We start from the raw sequence: 21,642 nt of genomic DNA on the forward strand, positions 1-21,642 counted from the left end.
GGGGTGGCGAACTTTGTTCAAGGAAACCTGACAAAAATGGCTCGAGCTTTTGAAGCTGCGCTGTATGAAGAAGAGGAGATCCCACAGTCAGCCGAAGAAGTAATGAAGCATAAGAAATGGAGGGAAGCAATGTTTGTTGAGATGAAGGCATTGATGAAAAACAACACGTGGGTACGAGGAAAGTTACCCGAAGGGGTGAAGACAGTTGGCTGCAAATGGGTGTTCACAATAAAAAGGAGACCGGATGGTACGATAGAGAGATACAAGGCTCGTCTCGTGGCGAAAGGGTACACCCAGACTTATGGTGTGGATTATGACGAGACTTTCTCACCAGTGGCGAAAATTAACACTGTCAGAGTGTTGTTCTCAGTTGCCGCCAATAAGGAGTGGCCCCTTCATCAGTTTGATGTGACCAATGCATTCCTACATGGAGAGTTGCCAAAGCCAGTGTACATGGAACCTCCACCGGGATTCTCTGGAGATTTCTTAGATGGGGAAGTATGCCAACTCAAGAAGACGTTGTATGGGTTAAAACAATCCCCAAGGGCATGGTTTGGAAGGTTCACGGAAGTGATGAAGAAGTACGAGTACAAGCAGAGTAACTCAGATCACACTTTATTCATCAAGAAAAAAAGGCGGCAAGATCACGTGTTTAATTATATACTTGGATGACATGATCATTACCGGAGATGATGAGACGGAGATAGCCGAACTAAGGAAGAATCTGTTTCATGAATTTGAGATGAAGGATCTCGACCTTCTCAAATATTTCTTGGGAATTGAAGTGCTAAGGTCAAAAAAGGGGATTTTCATAAATAAGAAGAAGTATGTTCTTGATCTATTGGCAGAAGTTGGGATGATCGACTGCAAACCCGTGGACACCCGGATGGTGCAAAATCACGGACTACAGATAAAGGAAGGGGCAAGATAGACCGACAGGGGGAGATACCAGAGATTGGTCGGAAAGCTTATTTATCTATCTCACACAAGACCAGATATTGCATACGCAGTAGGAGTAGTGAGCCAATTCATGCATGCACCTCAAGAAGAACATTGGGAAACAGTCTTGAGAATTGTCCGCTACTTGAAGGGGACGGCGGAACACGGACTTATGTTTGAAAAACATGGACACATGGAAATACATGGCTTCACCGATGCTGACTGGGCGGGGAACCCCAATGACAGAAAATCAACTGCCGGGTATTTCACCTTTGTAGGAGGGAACCTTGTGACGTGGAGAAGCAAGAAGCAGAAAGTAGTGACGCTTTCCAGCGCAGAAGCAGAGTTCAGAGGAATCAAAAGTGGACTGACAGAGATACTGTGGTTGTGAAAACTGATGACGGAATTGGATCTCCGATCGGCCCTTCCTTGTAGACTCTTTTGTGACAACAAGGCGGCTATTAGTATCTCCGAAAACCTGGTGCAACATGATAGAACCAAACATGTAGAGGTGGACATACACTTTATCAAGGAGAATATTGAAGCTAAGGCAGTAGAACTGCTTTATGTCAAATCTGAAGATCAGTTGGCGGATATTTTGACAAGGACAGTGAACTCGAAGTCGTTTCAAGAGGTACTATGCAAGCTAAGTATCGGGAATCCCACTACCTATCTTAAGGGAGAGTGTCAGAATAATATTGCATAAGATCAGGAGGACTATATGCAATTTATATAAAATATATTGTATCATATATAGCATAGCAGTAATTGTAAATTAGTTTACCATACTTAGAGTCTCTCTAGCCTATATAATGGTGTAATCTTTGTATTCATAATCATCGAATAAGAAAGAACAGTTTTTCCCCATCGACTTCTAACAATTAGTTATAATTCACTCGACTAAATATTTTTTTTTAATGTAACAATTAGTTATAATTCACTCGACTAAATATTTTTTTTTTAATGTTTTAAAAGTGTAGTCGACAGGAATTGTTAATTTTGTTAAGTATACATCTATTACGAAGATGTCATCAATTGCTTATTCTTTATACCAAAGACTTTAATTGTGTGTAATTAGTTGAAGACTATAAGAGATCGAAAATGCAATTTTAGTTTCGTGCTTTACAAAAAGGTTGTATATATAACTTCTAATTTATTTCTTATGCAACCTTTCCAACTAAATTGGAAAAAAAAAAAAAAAAAGAAAAAAAAAGACCACCTTGGGTGAATAGAAGCGGTGTGATTAAGATAGCGTGCCGTTAAAAATTAATTTACCTATATTCTCCATATTTTCTCATGTCATGACGGAAAAAGTAAAATCAAAGATAAGTGGGGATGACATTCAATGTGACAATGTCATGTTCTTTGTGAGTTGGGACTTATTCAACGTAGCTCTATTCTAACTTAATTAGTGTATATTATTAGTACTAATATTTCTTATAAAAATAAAATTAATTATAAATAACATATTATAATTAAGTAATACAGTATTTATTAGAAAACAAAATAAAATTTTAAAAAATTGTAATATATCCTACTTTTAGATCTATCAACTTTAATAGTCAATTTTATATAACAAAACCGACAATAAATTCAATAAAAACGATACGTGAAATCGGAGAAATAAAAAGTGGACCACTAAACTTGATTGAATGACATAACCGACAAATTTAGAGGTGCGGTGACTCCCAATTTTGTGCGGGGCTAAAGACTTCCACCTCAAAATCATCGATCATATATTGAAATTATTTTTAAAATTTTAAATTTTTATCATAAATAATAAGTAGGTCTCACATTCCACTAACTCAATTCACTCACATTTTATATAAAAATCAAACAATTTCTTAAAATTCGTGTCAAGTCAAAAGGGCTCTTTAAATAGTGAATGGATGGTGTGTAATACTAGTAATATTAAGGAGTATAAAAGTAAAACTCACATTGCACTAAATTTTCAATCTAATTTCCTTTATATTCCTTAAAATTGTATACCTGATTAAAGTGCGACACATATTGGGAGACGAAAGCAGTATATTTTTGTCTTACAAGGACAATGGCGTACTAGAGAGTAGGAGGGGCCTGCGAGTAATTTCCCTTTATCTGGACAGCTAGACGTAAAATTGTCATGCCATCTCTAAATTAGGCTAGTAATATATACTCCTTCCGTTTCATAGAAATAAACCATATTTCCTTTTTCATTTGTTCCATAGAAATAGTCCATATCCATTTATGATAATCTTTTTTCTTCTTCTCTTTTACTTTATCATTTATGATCCCACCATCTACTACACAATTTCAACTATTTTTTACCCTTCCCTCTTATTAGATCAATTACACATTAAAACTCGTCTTTACCCTAAAGGATCGATTTCTATGGGACGTAAGGAGTATATTCTATTCCAACTTTCATTTCCAAATTCTAGATCAGCCTCTGCACAAGAAAATCATGTTTTTCAGCCTTTTGGCCTTTGTTTTACATTAAATTCAGTCTGTCATCAATTCATAAAATTGGCCATACAAATTGGACATTGAGCAATAATGTCTACGCGTTGCATCAAATTAACTAACTCAATCAAGTGGCCAAATTTTGTAGTAATTAAGTCGAATCATTAAATGACGATCAATATACATTATACATAAATGTTCTTCAATATTCATCACACATCCATTTGAGAGAGAGAGAGAGAGAGAGAGAGAGATGGAAGGAATGAGAGAAATTGCGAAATCCTACTACGACAGAGCAAGCGATGCCGAGAAAAAATCGATCAAACAATCCTTCGCAAAACTCGACGTCGACGGCGACGGGAGGATAAGCCTGAGGGAGTTCAAGAAGACGGTGGGCACGTGGCTGTGCGCGGAGGCCGTGTTCAAGAAGCTCGACGAGAACGGGGACGGGAGCCTCGATTTCGAGGAGTTTCTGTGCCTTCACTACATGGAGAAGAAGGTGGACATCGCCAGATGCGGCGGCTGCTGGGAGCTGCTGGTGGGGCCCTACTTCTCCTGCTTGCTTTGCTTGGGAAGAGGCGCCGATACGTACGACCTCTGCTGCGCTTGCTACCGCCGAGGCGCCGAGTTGCCGCATGAGCACTCGGTGCAGAACATGATGGATCATCACTCTCTCATTATGGTCTTCCGGAATCGCACCGCTGCTGCTGAAAAAACTCAGAACAAGGTAATCTTGATCTTGTTATATAAGCTGGATGGATATTTTTGCAGTCGTTACTAACTTACTAAACATTTCACATCTAATCTTGGATTTTGATTAATTTATTTTATACTACTCAAAACTTTGTGAAATTCTTTTTAATTATAGCTTGAAATTTGAGAATCTGTGTTTAATTATAGCCATCAATAAATGTCAAGGTTGCAGTTAATTTCCGGTCGTTTTATAACAAGATTCGTTCTATTGATGTATGAATTTTGTCGATTATGTCAATACAAAAAATTTGAGGTATTATGTTAAAATTCTTAATATCTTGTCCCACATTGGCTTGGTAACGATCTTAGCTCATCTATTAAAGGATGGATAATCCCCCTCTTATAAGGTCTTTTAAAGGGTGAGTGACTCATTCTAATATGATTGATCATTTGATGACAAAAATAGTCATTCTTCGCTGGTTTTCAATAAAATTTGTCAATATCACTCCCACCAAAATTATAAAGTATTACGTCAAAATCTACCGGGGGAAACCTATACATTAGTCAAACAAATCTTGATACTCCCTCCGTCCGCCATTAGAAGTCCCATTCATGTGCGGCACGGATTTTAAAAAATGTTAAGAAAAATGGGTGGAAAAAAGTTAGTAGAATATGAGTCTCACTTATATATACTATCTCCGTCCCTAAAAATTTGATACAGTTTACTATTTCGATCCGTCCCTGAAAATTTGATACACTTCACTTTTACCATTTTTGGTAGTGGACCCTATATTCCACTAACTCATTCCTACTCACATTTTATTATAAAACTAATACTTTAAAAGTAGGACCCACATCCCACCAATTTTTTCAACTCACTTTCCATTACATTCCTTAAAACCCGTGTCGGGTCAAAGTGTAGCAAATTTTGGGGGACGGAGGTAGTATTAGTTTTAAATGAAATGTGAGTGGAATGAGTTAGTGGAAGGTGAGACCCTATTACCATTTATGGAAAAAGTGAACCAGGACTCTTATTCGCGGACGGACTAAAATGAAAAAAAAACGGGACTCCTATTCGCAGACGGAGGGAGTATAAACTAATTAAAATTTATCCTTAAACATTACTCCATTTTTTGCTATAGTTAAGCAATTAAACTAATAACCCTAGGATCACACATCCTAGCTACCAATGCACCTTAATTAGTTGTTGATTTTCCAATTCATCTTTCTTAATTAATTAATGTTGCCAACCGAACAGAAAGAAATGGAGGAACTGCGCGAAATCGCAAAAGCCCATTACCGAGCGGGCTCTCCTCAAGTCCAAACACTAGCCTACGACTTCTACCGGTCCATGGACTCGGACGGAGACGGCCGAGTCGATCTGTCCGAGTTCCTAGCCTTCATGAGGCACGAAGGCTATGCCTACATGCAAAACTCTAGTTTCTTCGACGAGCTCGACGTCGACGGCAACGGCACCCTCGACTTCTCCGAGGTCATGACGTTGTACTACATCATCAAGAGCGGCCGCCCTTTCTGCGACGGCTGCTCCAAATTCATCCCCGGAGTATTCTTCTCCTGTGTCGAGTGCTTTAAGAATCCTAAACCCTCGTTCGATCTGTGCCCGGATTGCTACCGGGCGGGGAAGTGCAGACATAATCACGGCGGCCGGGCTCAGTTTTTGGACAATCATACGTTGTTGCAGGCTATGAGAGATCCGGTGCTTGCACAGGCGTCGGGAGTAACATTTCATGAGGTAATGTTGATTTTAATGTTGTAAAATGTGCTCTCACTAAGAATTGATTAATCATGTTGCGAGGGTATCCATGAGTAATTTTTGCATGAAAATGGAAGAATTTGAAGTAATTAATGAAAAAAATTAGGACAATGAATTTCGAACACAACACAAAAACATGACATGAACATGTAGTTTAGTGTAAAGGTTTTATGATATCCTTGTCTCCACACGATGCATATACAATTATGTGCAGGGGTGGGTCGATACGATATATCGTATCGAAAATGTTGTATCGTGTATCGTATCGAAAATATCGATATGAAAGAATTTCATATCGTTATCGTATCGAAAGTTTCGATATATCGAATTTCGATATATCGAATTTTCGATATAAAAATATTTCATATCGTTATCGTATCGATATTTCGATATATCGTACCGAAATCCGATATATCGTTAAATATCGATATATATCGAAAATAAAATATCGATATATATCGAAAATATCGATATATCGAAAATTTTCGATATAAAACGATATATCGCGATATAAGAAAATTCATATCGTTATCGTATCGAAAACTTACGATACGATATCGTATCGTATCGAAAATTACGATATATCGAAAATTCGATAATTTTTTGATATTTTTCAATACGATACGAGCGATATATCATTTTTTTCGGTATTTTTCCCCAGCCCTAATTATGTGCTAGATTCATGTTGTGTTCGTGTAATTATTATAATTGATATTATTATTTTAATTACTTAATTATTGCATTTCAATTCTTAGTTTACTAATTGTGGTTTATTTGAGTATTAGTTTTAAACGGACTCTGAAATACTACACGCCATGTGAAATTTTGTTTTTATTATGTCATGTTCTGCCAATATGTCTTAAATCTGGTTGTTATCGTGTTCAGGTTTTGCCTTATTGTGTTATCTCGTTATCATATTGACACAATATCGATCCAAACACACAATTTGATTGGAAAAGTTATAAAACATGCATGTTACTAACAAGCTTATATAGTTGGTAAGTTATCTTGTTGGTGGGTGCAGGCATGGAATAGACCAACAAATGCCATAGTTCCATTGCAACATAATGGAATCTACATGAATAATGCGTACCCGACTCCATACAATTCATACATACATCCCCAAAATGCAATTGTTCCAGCATCATCAAATATAAATTGGGTAAGTACACTTAGTTCGTTTTAATTTGAACTTTTTTGGATCGAGAGATTATAGATATGACAAATTATGATACATGTAATTTAACGTACATGCATATGGGTAATATGCAACTTTATGTGATTAATAAGTAGCTCTTTGTTGATGCATCTCAGAGCAAATGGAAGCTTGCACTTGATGCTTTTGAAGTAGCACTCAGCATTGGGAACGTTGCCGGCACTCTCTGCACTATTTTGTGACCATGCGAGAGGCATCTTCTTTGGCTACGAGCATTTTACGTTTACTTTGTCGAGAAAATGTGCATTTCTTGGTTCGATATTGTAAAATTGGAAGAATTTTGATTGGACTATTTTTATTTAATAGTACTACTAATGCTTTTTCTTCTTATTCATATAACCTTCCAATTTGTATATTTGTTGCTCTTGACAGACATCACTTGAAATTCCATAGCTTTTGGTATTTCACTTCGGATTTTTCAGTTTTTTTAGATTAACAACTCTCCACATTTTTTTTAATTATTTCCAATATTCCCCGATGTGCTATCCCACAACACACTATTTAGGTATGCATATGTTTATACTAACTGTAGATGTGGCCACGGTTCGTAAAACCGCCGGTTTCGGTTCGGAACCGGCGGTTCCGGTTCATGACATGCTTGAACCGTAACCGGCCCGGATACGACAATTCCGGTTCCGGTTTAACTGGCGGTCACGGCGGTTCCGGTTCCGGTTAATAACTGCCGGTTTTTCGCCGGTTCCGGTTTGTTTTTTTTTTTTTTAATCTTATAGTTATTACTTCTAAATTCTATAGTACAATCCAAAGAGAAATTGATAACGATAAAGAATTACAATTTTATTGATTTGAAACTTTGAATGTAAATTTCTACAATACAATTACAAGTTACAACTTACAAGTTACAAAATACAACAATACAAGTATACAACTATACACTTGAATTTAAAATATAAATACAAAATTACAATTTACAAAAAACATATTAAAAGTAAAGTTGAAACAATTAGAAAAAAAAGAAAAAAAAGGAAAAGGACTTGAGCTCAACTTAAATTTAAATTTTGAAATTCAAATTTTGAAAACGGTCGGAACCGCCGGTTTTCAGTCAGAAATCGGCGGTTTTCTGACGGAACCGCCGGTTCGTGTTAGAAAACCGCCGGTTTCTGACCGAAAACCGGCGGTTTCCGACACCTTTTCAGGCCTACGCTACAACCCTACGCCTGCAACCCTACCCCCGAACCGTCGGAAACCGGCGGTTTTGTGTCAGAAATCGCCGGTTTTTCGACATGAACCGCCGGTTTCTGACCGAAAACCGGCGGTTAACCGTCCTTTTCCGACCCTACCCCTGCAACCCTACGAACCTACCGGCGATGACCATTTATTTCCGGTTAACCGGCGAACCGGCGGTTAACCACCGGTTATGGTTTTGAATTTTGTTGAACCGTATGTCGAACAGTAACTGGATTTGGAACCGGATCCGTCGTCCGGTTCCGGTTCTGGTTCCGAACCGCCGGTTCAAAACCGGCGGTTAACCAGTGGGCCGGTTTGGTTTGGCCATGTATTACTAACAATAGATTCAAACCTCAGTAAGAAAATGACAAAACCCAAGCTAATATTAATCTGAAAAAAACAAAAAATCTAATACCATCATCCAAAGCTCAATTAATACTCCCTCCGTCCCTGAAAGTTTGTTCATTTTTCTATTTCCGTTCATCACACATAATTTATCCCATTTTACTTTTTACCATTTTTGGCATTGGACCTTATATTCCACTAACACATTCATACTCACATTTTATTATAAAACTAGTATATAAAAGTAAGACGCACATTAACTACAACTATCTCCGTCCCTGAAAGTTTGACACAGTTTACCATTTCGGTCTGTCCTTGAAAGTTTGATACACTTCACTTTTTACAATTTTTGGTAGTGGACCTCATATTCCACTAACTCATTCTCACTCCCATTTTATTATAAAATTATAAACCTAATACTTTAGAAGTAGGATCCACATACCACTAACTTTTTCAACTAACTTTCCATTACATTTCTTAAAATCCGTGCCGGGTCAAAGTATGCCAATATTTGGGGGACGGATGTAGTACAAAAAAAAACAAAACGCTAGATTAGAGGTGTCAAGTGGGCTGGGCCGGCCCGGGCCCGGTGAGGCCCGGATGACATTTAGGCCCGGCCCGGCCCAGACCCATGTCTGGAACGGGCTGGGCTGGGCCTGAGTTTTGGTTTGTATATTGAGCCCAGCCCAGCCCGAGCCCAGTTAGCAAGTGGGCTGGGCTGGGCTAGGCCTAGTTTACATATTTTTATAATCAAGGAGATGATAATATATGTAAATGAAAAACAAATGATAATATTCCTAATTCATATAAAAAAATTATAAATTCATACAACTTACCTAAATTATACTTTGTAAGCTAAATATACCTTGTTAGATCATCTAAAACTAATTAATCTCTATAATCATGGAAATCACAATTAATTTATTTCTAGGAATAGGATCCACTAATCACTATAATTATGGATATCAAATTTGTTATATATTGTAATTTAGGTTTAGTAAATGAATGCATCAATTTATTAAAATTGTCAAAATATAATTAATCAAGGATCTTAAGATATATTCAACAATATCTAATCTTCATAATTTATGTACACATATATAATATATATAAGGCAGACGCTATTTTCTATCATTATGCAAATTATGATTAAATCTAAAATAACAATTATTCTAGAAAGAGAACAATTAGTTAACAACTAATCTTTATAATTATGGAAATAAAATTTGCAGTAAGTCTTGATTTAGGTTAATTAATTGAATTTATCAATTATTCCAAATTACTCGATGGAAAGTAGTATTTTATGTTTTTATACTTATATCTATCTTATAGAAATTTTCACATATTATTTTTGAATTCATAAAATATATACAAAGTGTATGCAAATGGAATAGATTTAATACTAATTACATAAGGAAATTGTACTGGGCTGGGCCGGTCCCGGGCTTGGGCCGGGCTTCAGGTGGTCCTTAGCCCGGGCCGGTCCTGGGTTTAGGAAACAATCCAATTGGAGCCCGATTAAACCACCAAGCCCAGCCCAGGCCCGCTCTATTTCACTAACGGGTCGGGCCGGGGTCGGCCCACGATCGGGCTGGGTCGGCCCGGCCCACTTGACATCTCTACGCTATATCACCTAACTCGAAAAAAGAGACAACAAAACGTAATACTACCTCCATCCCTGAAAGTTTGACACACTTCACTTTTTACCATTTTTGGTGGTGGACCTCGTATTCCACTAAGTCATTCCTATTCACATTTTATTATAAAGCTAATACTTTAAAAGTAGGACACACATCCTATCAACTTTTTAAACTCACCTTTCAGTATATTTCTTAAAACATATGCCGGGTCAAAATGTGCCGATATTTGGGGGAAGGAGGTAGAAAAAACTTGATTTCAAACCCGATTCTATAGAGTGTGTGTAAAACTGTCACGTGTGTAGCTACCCTAAACCAAAAGAGTCCATTCAGAGACATGTAATAAAATTGAAATCTATTTGAATTACCAAAAAGAGAATGTCACGAATAAATTGAAAAATATATAGGTACCACCGTACCCGCACCAAAAGTGCTGCTCGAAAAATAGGTTTGTTTCTTCTTTTTGCGGTAACTTTGGAATAAATGTCGAAACCCGCATGACCTCATCAAAAAACATCTCTCGACTCTTCAGTTTCTCTCCTGGCGGGAAAGATGTACTGGCTTACAGCACGAAACGCCGTCGTTTTCGTTCACCGGTGGCGCTCTCTCTCCTTCATTTTCAGCCCCTCTCTCTCCCGCCCTTCCCCCACGGCCGGCTCCCCTCGCCAGTAATACACCTCTCCCTCTCTCTCTCTATGTGAAATTGGCGTTTATGTGTTTTTCGCGGACATTGCTGCTTCTGGAGTTCAATTGAACAATGATTCTGTTTATATTTTCGGTCGGTTCTTATCAATTGAGTATTTGAGTTGCTACTTTTGGGTTTTGATATTGACATGAGAAATGTAGAAAGTAGAGGCTAAGACAATGTTTGGTTTTATCGCGTTTTGTTTATTTTGGGGAAGTATACTGTTGGAAGTGTGTTAAGTATATTGTAATGTATGGTTGTTCTTGTTTTTGTAGATATTTACAATGAAACGAAATATATAGTGTTTTGTTAAGAAATATATAGTCTGGATGTGATTGATGGACAAAAAGTCATGTGCTTTACAACTCCCTCTTGAATTCAGCTTCTGTTAGTTAAAGCTGAAGATATAGTGTGCCCTTGATTTGACATGTATGTGAAAATAGAGAAGTAAATATGATTATTTGCTAGGAAGGAAATGCAGGATAATCGAAAACCATGCCTAAATGGCCTAGTCCTAAGTTTTTTTTCCACTGTAAGTTGTAACTAAGCGTATAATCATCTAATTTGATGATTTGGATGTAGTGTAAATGGAGCTCTGTTGCAGTTATTCTTTCTCATCCAACTTCTGCAGCAGTGCTGCCACATTTGTCTTTGGGCACCACAACACTAAGAATTATGTGCTGGTACACATTGTGTTCCAACAGTTATTGCTGATCCAAACGAATGCGATAATATGAATATATGATTGTTCAGTCCCGCCTTAGTCAACCAACCATTGCTTCTATCGCGTGAAGCACCACCTGACTGCTTCTTATTCTACTTGTCCGCCTCTTCTATTTGAATTATGGACTTTGGCTGCTGCAATGGTCATCTTCTTTGCACCACCTTGTACTTCTTGTTGCCGTCCACATTTTTTGATCCATTTACTCTTCCCCAGCTGGTGCTGGTGCCCAATGTTGATAATTATCTGATCATATTGTAGGCAATATGAAGGTTGGTTTTTCAGAATGGAACCACCAACTTGAGGGGGATGTATTAGGATGTAACAGCTTTAGTCTGATTTTTATGACTATTTACTTCTAAAACATTTACGTATGTTGTAAATTTCTGATCTTGTAAACTCTATAAAATCCCATAGTAGCATATATTTCTCGTCGTTAATAGTCTGTAGGACCAGCTGTTGTAATATTGATATCCATTATTTACAGTTTCTCCATCATATTCAACTTCGTGTTATATTGGTAATAAGAAATGCATATGTAAATTTAAAAGTGGTATATCTTTAAACTGGCATGAGTTTTTACAAAACATGATATCTATGTTTTAGTTTCATAACTGTTCTTCTCTTACAGTACTAGACAGCCCAGTCACATTTTTTGCTTCAAAGAGAGAAAGCATTATACAAAAACTTCAAAGAAGCTTAAAGAATCTAAAATTTCATTGGAAGATAAAGATTATGCTCATATTATCTGGTGGAAGGAGGTTAGATATATCTCGGCTTCTCTTAGTTTTCCATATATAATTCAACCATCAAGTTTGATTGATTGTGTTTCTTGTCTCAGAAACTGGAAATGTGCAGAAAGCCTTCTTCTGTTCTACTGGTCAAGCGGTTGGCATTTACTAATTTGCTGGGTGTTGATAGTACCTTAAAGAATGGAAGGTACACGTCTCTCTATGTCTGCTGGAATTGCATGATGCCTCATTCTTTTACTTATCAATCAATATATCATCTTCTTGTGCTGATGGAAAATGTGACATTCTGTGAAGCAGAGAATTTTATTGTCTCACTGTGCTATTTTCACAACTCTTCTCCTTTTTCTATACTCAACTGTATGTGGAATTATGATTTTTCTTTACATGCATTTGCATCTCATATGTTTCTTTATACCTTTGCATCATAGTGCTCATCAATCTTCTGAAGATGTAATCAAATATGTGCTTTCTCATGTTGAAACAGCAGAATAGACTAATTATTCCTTGATTGTTGCATTTACTATTCTGTCTACTGTTGCATATCAGTGTTAGGAATGAACATTTAATTTTAAAACAACTATCTTGACACTACTGACATGAAATATATTTGGTAATTTCTTTCTTGATTATATTGTAGCCTCAAAGAAGGAAATCTTAATTGCGAAATGTTGCAATTCAAGTCAAAATTTCCGCGTGAAGTTTTACTCTGCAGAGTATGTCTATATGGTTTTCCTTAATCTTCTTATATACTTTGTTTCACCTCTTCATCTCTCAATTTGGTACCATGCTTCGCTAGCACAGACTTTTGTGATCCACTCTCACCACTTTTTGTCTCTATTCAAGGTCGGAGATTTTTATGAGGCTATCGGTATTGATGCTTGCATCCTAGTAGAATATGCTGGATTGAATCCTTTTGGTGGTTTACGTTCAGACAGCATACCTAGGGCAGGTTGCCCCGTGGTGGTATGTGGTTTCCCATGTGTAATTTTGGCTCTTATAAGGGCACACAAAGCCATGTTTGCTGTGCTACTATTTTATACCATTGTCATTTAAAAGTGGATACAGTGATATCAGGGAAAAGTCTTTTAATTCCACTTTACATTTTATGTTATTTAATTGTTTAGTTTACTCAACTATATTTCTACTTTATCTTCTGCAACCTATCATATATTGTCTACTGGGGTAGGAAAATTTTATTGAAATTCTTTGCTCTATCACAACTACTTAAATCATTACTTGAAAACACCATTTGTGACGCTGCTCGTAATTATTCCTGCAGAATTTACGACAGACTTTGGATGATCTGACCCGTAATGGTTTTTCTGTTGTAAGTACAATGCCCTGAATTAGTTGCTTTGGTCTCGAATTGTAATTAATATATGTTACACAATTCTGTGTATCAAGTGGAAGGAGAAAAGAATAACTTCTGATTAATCGGTTTCAGAGTTGATTTATATAGTAATATATATATTTTTCTTGGTTTGTTTTTCATTTTGTAGAGCATAGTGGAGGAAGTTCAGGGTCCAACTCATGCCCGGACACGCAAAAGTCGTTTTATATCTGGGTAATTTACCTAAAAACTTGATTGTGAATTTAATTTTCTCAAGGGTTGCTCTGACTTTGAGTTAGACTGGAGGACACTTGATTGTATGATTCCATGTTTTTATAGAAATTTGGAGAATCTCAACGAATAGAACCACAATGAGATAACTGATGAGAACCACTTTGATGAAGATGTTTTTATCCATACTTATCTATAAACAAAAACTACTCATCCTTTTTTATGCTGCTATGCAACAACCATGACACATATATGGGTGGCTATAGTTTCATAATTAATTGACACATCAACAAGAGAGTGTTCCTCATAATTGATTTGATCTATCTGCTGATTATAAGCTCATGATTATTTCTTAGTTCGTTATTTCTTTAGCTTATGTTTCAAAGTCTATCAGGCGTGCATTTTTGCTAATTTCTTAATTAGTCGAATACATGTTCTAACTCGGTGTGAGGTTTCAGGCATGCACATCCTGGTAGTCCTTACGTGTTTGGGCTTGTTGAAGACAATCACGATCTGGATTTTCCTGACCCTATGCCTGTAGTAGGTAAAAGCCAGTTGGATCTTGTGAAGGACCTTCTGTTAATACATATTAATGAATTCTCTTTTGGTTCAATCCACTCACTTTGTCATTCAAAGATGAACTAAGTTGCCAATGTTCTGTAAATAACAGGAAATAACTCTTGGCTAATTGATTTAGTTGGAACACGTTCCGAACGATAATCTCATTGATGCATAACTGTTTTCAAATTCCATCCATTATATTCCTTTTCACTAGAAATGTTTTTTTCCGCTCTAGGGATATCTCGCTCAGCCAAGGGATATTGTATGCTTTCGGTGCTTGAGACAATGAAGACTTATTCTGTTGAGGATAATCTGACAGAAGAAGCATTGGTTGCCAAACTTCGAACTTGTCGATGCCATCATTTGTTCCTCCACACATCATTGAGGAACAGTTCTTCAGGTTTATAATATGACGTGTCATCATCGGTATGGTAGAAGGGTACTGCTATTTGTTGATTGAGACATTGAACTATTTGTATCCGTCATAGCTGTCTAAAGTTAAATAAGTTTGCTTTGAAAATGACACTGTAAAACCTGTTCTTCAAGAAGCAGTTAGATGGTTGTTTTGAACTCCCAAAACTATATTTTGAAGAAGGTAGGGTGGGTTATGATGTTTTACTCTAATATAGCTTATTTTGTTGTCTGTTGGATCTTTTCTGATGCCACAGATGGGTTTCCTTGAAATGGCTTATACGTAACTGTTTTCACCTTCATGCTTTGGAATAGGGTGTGGCTACATAATTGGCCATTGTCACTTTTATGTCTTAGTGACTTGATTAAATATTTGTGCGTCTCGATGAAGGATGTAGTTTATACCCTTTTGAGAAGGGAGAAAATAGAAGATTGTGACGGAATTAGGTTGATTCTTTTGATGGCTACTTCTTCATAATCCACGTCTTTGATATTTTTACATCCAATGTCACTGTATAGGTACTTGTCGCTGGGGAGAATTTGGTGAAGGCGGACTTTTATGGGGTGAATGTAATGCTAGGCAATTTGAGTGGTTTAACGGTGATCCAGTTAACGAGCTCTTATACAAGGTCTCAGTTTGAGCATTACTTATTTATTTATGTGCCCTCTTGTATTATTTGTATATGACATTAGCTTGAACTTATTCAGGTTAAAGAGCTCTATGGCCTTGAAGATAATATAACATTCAGAAATGTTACGGTTGCCCCAGAAAATAGGCCAAGTCCTTTGTACCTGGGGACAGCCACACAAATTGGTAATACAAACTACATACTCCCTCCATTTCTTAAAAATAGAAACTCTTTCTTTTTATGTCCATTTTTAAAAAAATAGAAACTTCCTTTCTGTCTCTCTTACTTTACCAATTTTGCATTAAAACCCGCGTCATTTCAAAAGTTCCTATTTTTAGGAAACGGGGGAGTATAATTTTAATGGCACGGTATCTGCTCCATTTTCTTGAACCCAATTTAAACTATTGATTGTTGCTACTGATTATATTAATTTGGAAGTCTCTGTCAATCATAGACTTCCTTTAAACAGGTGATAGTGTAAAAAAATTGCATCTGTAGGGCATTTGTAATTGAAAATGTAACAGACAGCAATTTGGTGCTTTCATTTCATTTTACGTATTTAAGGGAATATACATGCCTGGATATTTAGTAAATGATTTTTTTTCTGTACCACATCTTGTCAGGTGCTATTCCAACAGAAGGAATTCCCTGTTTACTCAGGGTTCTACTTCCACCAAGTTGTGTTGGCCTACCTATCATGTGAGTGGGAAGTTGATTATGGATCTATTTCACATTACCTAGCAAATTTTATTAGTCCATCATTAGTATCAGCAAACACCCCATTTCCACGCCCATTCTTTCTGTGTATTATAAAAGGTCACTTCAAAGAAAGATACGATATCTTCACTATGTCGAAATTTTGTTTTAATATGATTCTGACTCTCATCATGGATACATATCCTACCCTTGTTCTTCTATAGGTATATCAGGGATCTTCTTTTGAACCCTCCTGCCTATGAGATTGCATCAAAAGTACAAGGTCAGTTATTATAAACTAAATATTTATTTCCAGTAGCATTTACATATGGTGGCTGCTGCTACATTTGCTTCAAAACAATAGTATTAGCATTTGTTCTACTAAATTCTGTTCTATTTAACAGCTAAACATATCATGCATCCAGGTTGTTTCAATAGTTAGTTCAGTGTTCAGGTTACAACCACTATGAATAACAATCATAAGTGATCATGGCCCAAAAGTGAAAGAAAAGAAGTTGACCTGCAGTTTTCTAATAAGCAGAAGTTAAATTCGTGTATTCGGATACTTTGTTTTAAAAATAATTTTTTAATAAGTTCTTTATGGACTTTAATATATGATTTGAAAGAAATTTTCATTGAAATAACATAAAAATAATTTTAACTTTTTTATTAGTACGATAAAAACTGGCAATTTGTTTGCCTCTATCAAACTTACATGGTCAAACGTAATGTGCTTATGCTCAAGAGAAGAGTCGATCACCGACTCTTTGCATAGCGGGCCTTGTGTGCTGGCATTTTTAATTGTGATTGTTACTTTCCGCGACATAATTTTTCTGATTCTTGCTCTACATTTTTTCTCTCCTACAGAAGCTTGTAAATTGATGAGCAACATAACATGCTCCATTCCTGAATTTACATGTGTTCCCTCCGCCAAGGTTGGTTGAGCCTTGTACTTTATAGTTGCCGAATTATGTTTGCCGTTCACTATTGAATTACTAAATGGTCAAATGACAAACTCTATCTGCAGTTGGTGAAGTTGCTTGAGTTGAGAGAGACCAATCATATTGAGTTTTGCAAGATAAAAAATGTTCTTGATGACACAATACAACTGTATTCAAATTCTGAGCTTAGAGAGATTCTAAAGTTGTTAATGGATCCTACATGGGTAGCAACTGGACTCAAAGTTGAATTAGAGACATTAGTAAGTGCCTTTTCTTTATTGTTGTGAATCACATATGATTATTACTTTTGTCACTTTGCTTACCTATTTTTTCTTATGGAAATATTACGCTATGTTTCTTTTCATTCCAGGTGAGTGAATGTAGATCAGTTTCTTCTAGAATTGGTGAAATTATCTCATTAGATGGTGAAAGTGACCAAAAGATAACCTCATCTACCACAATTCCAAATGAGTTTTTTGAAGATATGGAGTCTTCCTGGAAAGGTCGTGTCAAGAGGATCCATTTAGAAGAAGAATATGCTGAAGTAGATGAAGCTGCCAAGGCCCTATCAGTTGCTGTAAGACTGAGCTCTTTTAGATTATGTGATCATTATATACATTCGATAGCAGTAACCACTTCATCGAGCCTATGACTCAGACACTTAAAAATAATCCAATAGGCAGGACACAGTAATTTGTATGATTGGGGACATGTAGGATTGAGAATTATGATTGTTAAGATATGATTAATAATTGAACAAATAGATTTTGTAACATTAGTACTGTGATGCAAGAAAAATTGTGGCCTGTGGATTGCATGAGGAGGATAACTAAACGAAGATAAACAGAAAGTTGACCTGAATGGCTGAATCTATGAAAATATTAAGAAGCGATCTTCTCTTTCGAGATTACCACAATGCTATCTGAACAGTAGTATCTTTCTTTATATTGAATAGTGCAACTGTGTATGGATAGTAATCATGAACTTCAAAGTTGTATGCTAATTAGTATGCTCTATGCATCCTAGATTAAAGAAGACTTCATCCCTATAATTTCAAGAATCAAAGCAGTGATGGCTCCTCTTGGTGGACCTAAAGGAGAGATACTATATGCTCGTGAGCATGAAGCTGTCTGGTTCAAGGGAAAACGTTTTGCTCCAATTGTACACGCTGATCCCCAATTAGAAGAAAAAATCAAACAGCTCAGACCTGCCTTAGATTCCAAAGGCAAAAAAGTTGGTGAAGAATGGTTTACCACAATAAAGGTGGAGGATGCATTGACCAGGTAACCGTTGTCATCCATGAAGATAATTTCTATAATTTGATTAATATTTCCTCCACTTTACTTCACGATTACCTGTTTTTGCATCAGATATCATGAGGCTGGTGACAAGGCAAAAAGAAAAGTTTTAGAACTTTTAAGAGAATTATCTGTTGAACTACAAACAAAGATCAATGTGCTAGTTTTTGCATCAATGTTGCTTGTCATTGCAAAGGCACTATTTGGCCATGTCAGGTTTGTTTTTTCCTTCTTTCAGACTTGACAGCTGAATTCTCCTTCAATATCCCATCTATTAGGAATCTCTTTTCTAGCTATTATGTTCTTTTGTTTCTGGTGATTCATTCTCCGAAGAAAACTGGGAATATAACTTTTTGAACATATTGGTATTAGAATGGGATTGCTTCTCCATCAAACTGATGATGGCTATTACAGCTTGGTACCAATATATGCCGCATGTCACTCTTTTATTATTTATTCAACAACATATAGAGAAGCGTTCCATGGTAGATATGCTCGAACAACCTCATTATCTGTGGACTAGAGTCGATCATTCTCAGTTACATATGTTTCTCCTTCATGCTAACTCTTTTTATTTTATTGTTAATTCCATTTTCCCATGCACGCTGTCTGAATATTTGTCGTTTTTATTCAGTGAAGGAAGAAGGAGAAAATGGGTTTTTCCTACTCTCACTCATCACCACAAATCTGAGGTAGTCTACTGAAGCACTGTCATATACACTCATGTCTGGTTATGATTTCTTGCTGTTTACTCATAGAGCATGTTCGTTGGTTGAAATCTACATTTGACGGGTCTCAAATATTCTACCGACTCTCCAAGATATTCAGTATTTCTGATTGTATTTTAAATTCGGATGCATGCAGGATTCAGGAATGATACATGGAGCTGAGGGGATGAAGTTCGTCGGATTATCCCCTTATTGGTTTGATGCAGCTCAAGGTGGTGCTGTACGGAATACTTTTGATATGAAGTCATTGTTTCTATTAACAGGACCTAATGGGGGTGGGAAATCAAGTCTGCTAAGATCGATTTGTGCCGCTGCTCTACTTGGAATATGTGGACTGATGATCCCAGCTGAATCTGCTATTATTCCTCACTTCGATGCCATTATGCTTCATATGAAATCCTACGACAGTCCTGCAGATGGAAAGAGCTCGTTTCAGGTGGGACTTGCTCAATTTGTTTACTCGAATTTTACTAAATTTTGCATTTTTGGATGGAAAAAGATACATGTAGACTATGGGTGCTTGAACCTACATCTGAATATGGCGATAGATGGGCTAAATGTTGGAGTTCTTGCATATTCAAGTATTTATGATTTCAATTTGTATGTAATATGATTTTTTCAGGTTGAGATGTCAGAGATTCGATCTATTATTACTAGAGCCACTTCAAAGAGCCTTGTACTTATTGATGAAATATGCCGAGGTACTGAAACAGCGAAAGGTACATGTATTGCCGGTGGTGTCATTGAAACCCTTGATGCAGTTAGTTGTCTGGGTATCGTGTCCACCCATCTTCACGGAATATTTGATCTACCATTGAAAACAAAAAATGTCGCGTTTAAAGCTATGGGAGCGGAACATGTCAATAACCAAACCATGCCCACTTGGAAATTAATTGATGGGGTCTGTAGAGAGAGTCTTGCGTTTGAAACAGCTCAAAGAGAAGGAGTTCCTAGTGAATTAATCGAGAGAGCCAAGGAATTATACGCTGCAGTTTATGCAAAAGACTCGTTAAGAAGAGACGAACGGTTCTTTGCTCCGACCATTGTTGAAACATCTAACATGGTGACGAATAGACCAAGTCATCCTGAAATGGAAATTTATCCATCGGTGAAGTCTGTGAGATCTGCTGAGACTTTGAGAGAGGAAGTAGAGAAAGCCGTGATTAGCATATGTGAGGAGAGTTTAATGGAGATGTACAAGAAGCATCATCTCTTGGAGCCTTCACCATTGAGATGTGTCTTGATTGGCGCTAAGGAACAGCCGCCTCCATCCACCATTGGTGCTTCGAGCGTTTATATCATGCTTAGACCTGACAGAAAGCTCTACGTCGGAGAGGTAATTTTTATGCCAATGCTTTTGTATGAGCAGAACATCTAGTTTCATGTGGTCCATTCCAAAGTGACATGAAATTTGCTTGATTTTTCTCTTTTCATTTATCAGACCGATGACCTTCAAGGTCGGATCCGTACTCATCGTTCCAAGGAGGGAATGCAGAAGGCGTCGTTTCTCTACATGTTGGTAGCAGGGAAGAGCGTGGCCTGTCAAATGGAGACGCTTTTGATCAACCAGCTCCCGGCACAAGGTTTCCAGATAACTAATTTAGCTGACGGAAAACATCGAAACTTTGGCACTAGTGATGTTTTAGGAAGCGAGATGATGATCAGATGATATTTGCAGATGATATTTGCTGAGTATGGAAATTGATGTCTACAAAATGTAAATACAACTATTGACTAGTAAACCTTAGAGGTTGATGGAGTTGCAGCAATTTTGGTCCATTTCAGCTGCTTCACTCTCTGATTATTTTGCTAAAAGTTCTAAGCTACTTTTGTCACAACACTTCTCATCATGTGGTGTACTACATATGCCTTCTATTAATCAATCATAATTTAATTTATCCTGCTTCATATATTTCAGAAATTTGGTGGGATTATTTTTAAAAAATATTTATAAGTTTAAATATAGTTAGTGATATACTCTCTCTGTTCCTAAACAGGAGTAAGATTTAGTTATGGCACGAGTTCTAAGAAATTGTTGGAGTGTGTAATAATTGAAGTGAGATAGTGGAAAATGAAGTCCTTTTGACTTTTTGCATGTTTAGAATTTGGTTTTGTTTTATTTTTATGAAAATAATGACATTTGAGTGTAAATTTTATGAATAATGAGGCTAAATTTTATGTCCAATTATGGTAGATTCTAAATATGACCCTTAAAGTGGGACGAACTTAAATGACAAAATGTGACTTTTAAACTGGACGATAGGAGTACTGTAGTATAAAATTTATAGCCAAACATCTTGTCTCTATGTAATTACAATGGACATCTGGACTGAGATAATAATACAATCAAGATTGAATTTTTATAGGTATATATTTTGTACATTTATTTCATTATACTTTGTTTTTTGTATTATTGTAAATACAACTT

The 21,642-nt window shown here is 36.6% G+C and overlaps 2 protein-coding genes across 2 annotated transcripts; both read left to right on the plus strand.

Moving 5' to 3' along the window:
• The first annotated feature begins 3,600 nt into the window (after positions 1-3,600).
• Positions 3,601-7,358, plus strand: LOC125202783 (uncharacterized). Its single transcript, XM_048101246.2, has 4 exons — positions 3,601-4,108; positions 5,333-5,827; positions 6,873-7,010; positions 7,163-7,358. The coding sequence occupies exons 1-4, from the start codon at positions 3,635-3,637 to the stop codon at positions 7,244-7,246; spliced, it is 1,191 nt and encodes a 396-aa protein (XP_047957203.1). The 5' UTR covers positions 3,601-3,634; the 3' UTR covers positions 7,247-7,358.
• Positions 7,359-10,660: 3,302 nt separating this feature from the next.
• On the plus strand, positions 10,661-21,122 carry MSH1 (MUTL protein homolog 1). Its single transcript, XM_048100108.2, has 22 exons — positions 10,661-10,899; positions 12,269-12,398; positions 12,479-12,576; positions 13,027-13,102; positions 13,233-13,352; positions 13,669-13,716; positions 13,889-13,953; positions 14,409-14,494; positions 14,747-14,911; positions 15,442-15,551; positions 15,631-15,736; positions 16,175-16,250; positions 16,472-16,530; positions 17,115-17,182; positions 17,275-17,448; positions 17,559-17,765; positions 18,215-18,471; positions 18,559-18,702; positions 19,121-19,178; positions 19,351-19,650; positions 19,837-20,550; positions 20,656-21,122. The coding sequence occupies exons 1-22, from the start codon at positions 10,784-10,786 to the stop codon at positions 20,881-20,883; spliced, it is 3,405 nt and encodes a 1,134-aa protein (XP_047956065.1). The 5' UTR covers positions 10,661-10,783; the 3' UTR covers positions 20,884-21,122.
• Positions 21,123-21,642: the final 520 nt, after the last annotated feature.

This window comes from Salvia hispanica, chromosome 2 (genome assembly GCF_029641045.1).
Source record: "Salvia hispanica isolate PSC_SH4W2 chromosome 2, Shi_PSC_v1, whole genome shotgun sequence".
Lineage (NCBI taxonomy): Eukaryota > Viridiplantae > Streptophyta > Magnoliopsida > Lamiales > Lamiaceae > Salvia > Salvia hispanica.

Excerpts from the sequence above, each read along its gene's own strand:
- LOC125202783 (XM_048101246.2), top strand. The coding sequence starts at position 3,635 with ATGGAAGGAATGAGAGAAATTGCGAAATCCTACTACGACAGAGCAAGC. Across the intron at positions 4,109-5,332 it reads CTGAAAAAACTCAGAACAAG|AAAGAAATGGAGGAACTGCG; the intron begins GTAATCTTGATC and ends CCAACCGAACAG. Across the intron at positions 7,011-7,162 it reads CATCATCAAATATAAATTGG|AGCAAATGGAAGCTTGCACT; the intron begins GTAAGTACACTT and ends GATGCATCTCAG.
- MSH1 (XM_048100108.2), top strand. The coding sequence starts at position 10,784 with ATGTACTGGCTTACAGCACGAAACGCCGTCGTTTTCGTTCACCGGTGG. Across the intron at positions 17,766-18,214 it reads CCAAGGCCCTATCAGTTGCT|ATTAAAGAAGACTTCATCCC; the intron begins GTAAGACTGAGC and ends TATGCATCCTAG. Across the intron at positions 18,703-19,120 it reads GCACTATTTGGCCATGTCAG|TGAAGGAAGAAGGAGAAAAT; the intron begins GTTTGTTTTTTC and ends GTTTTTATTCAG.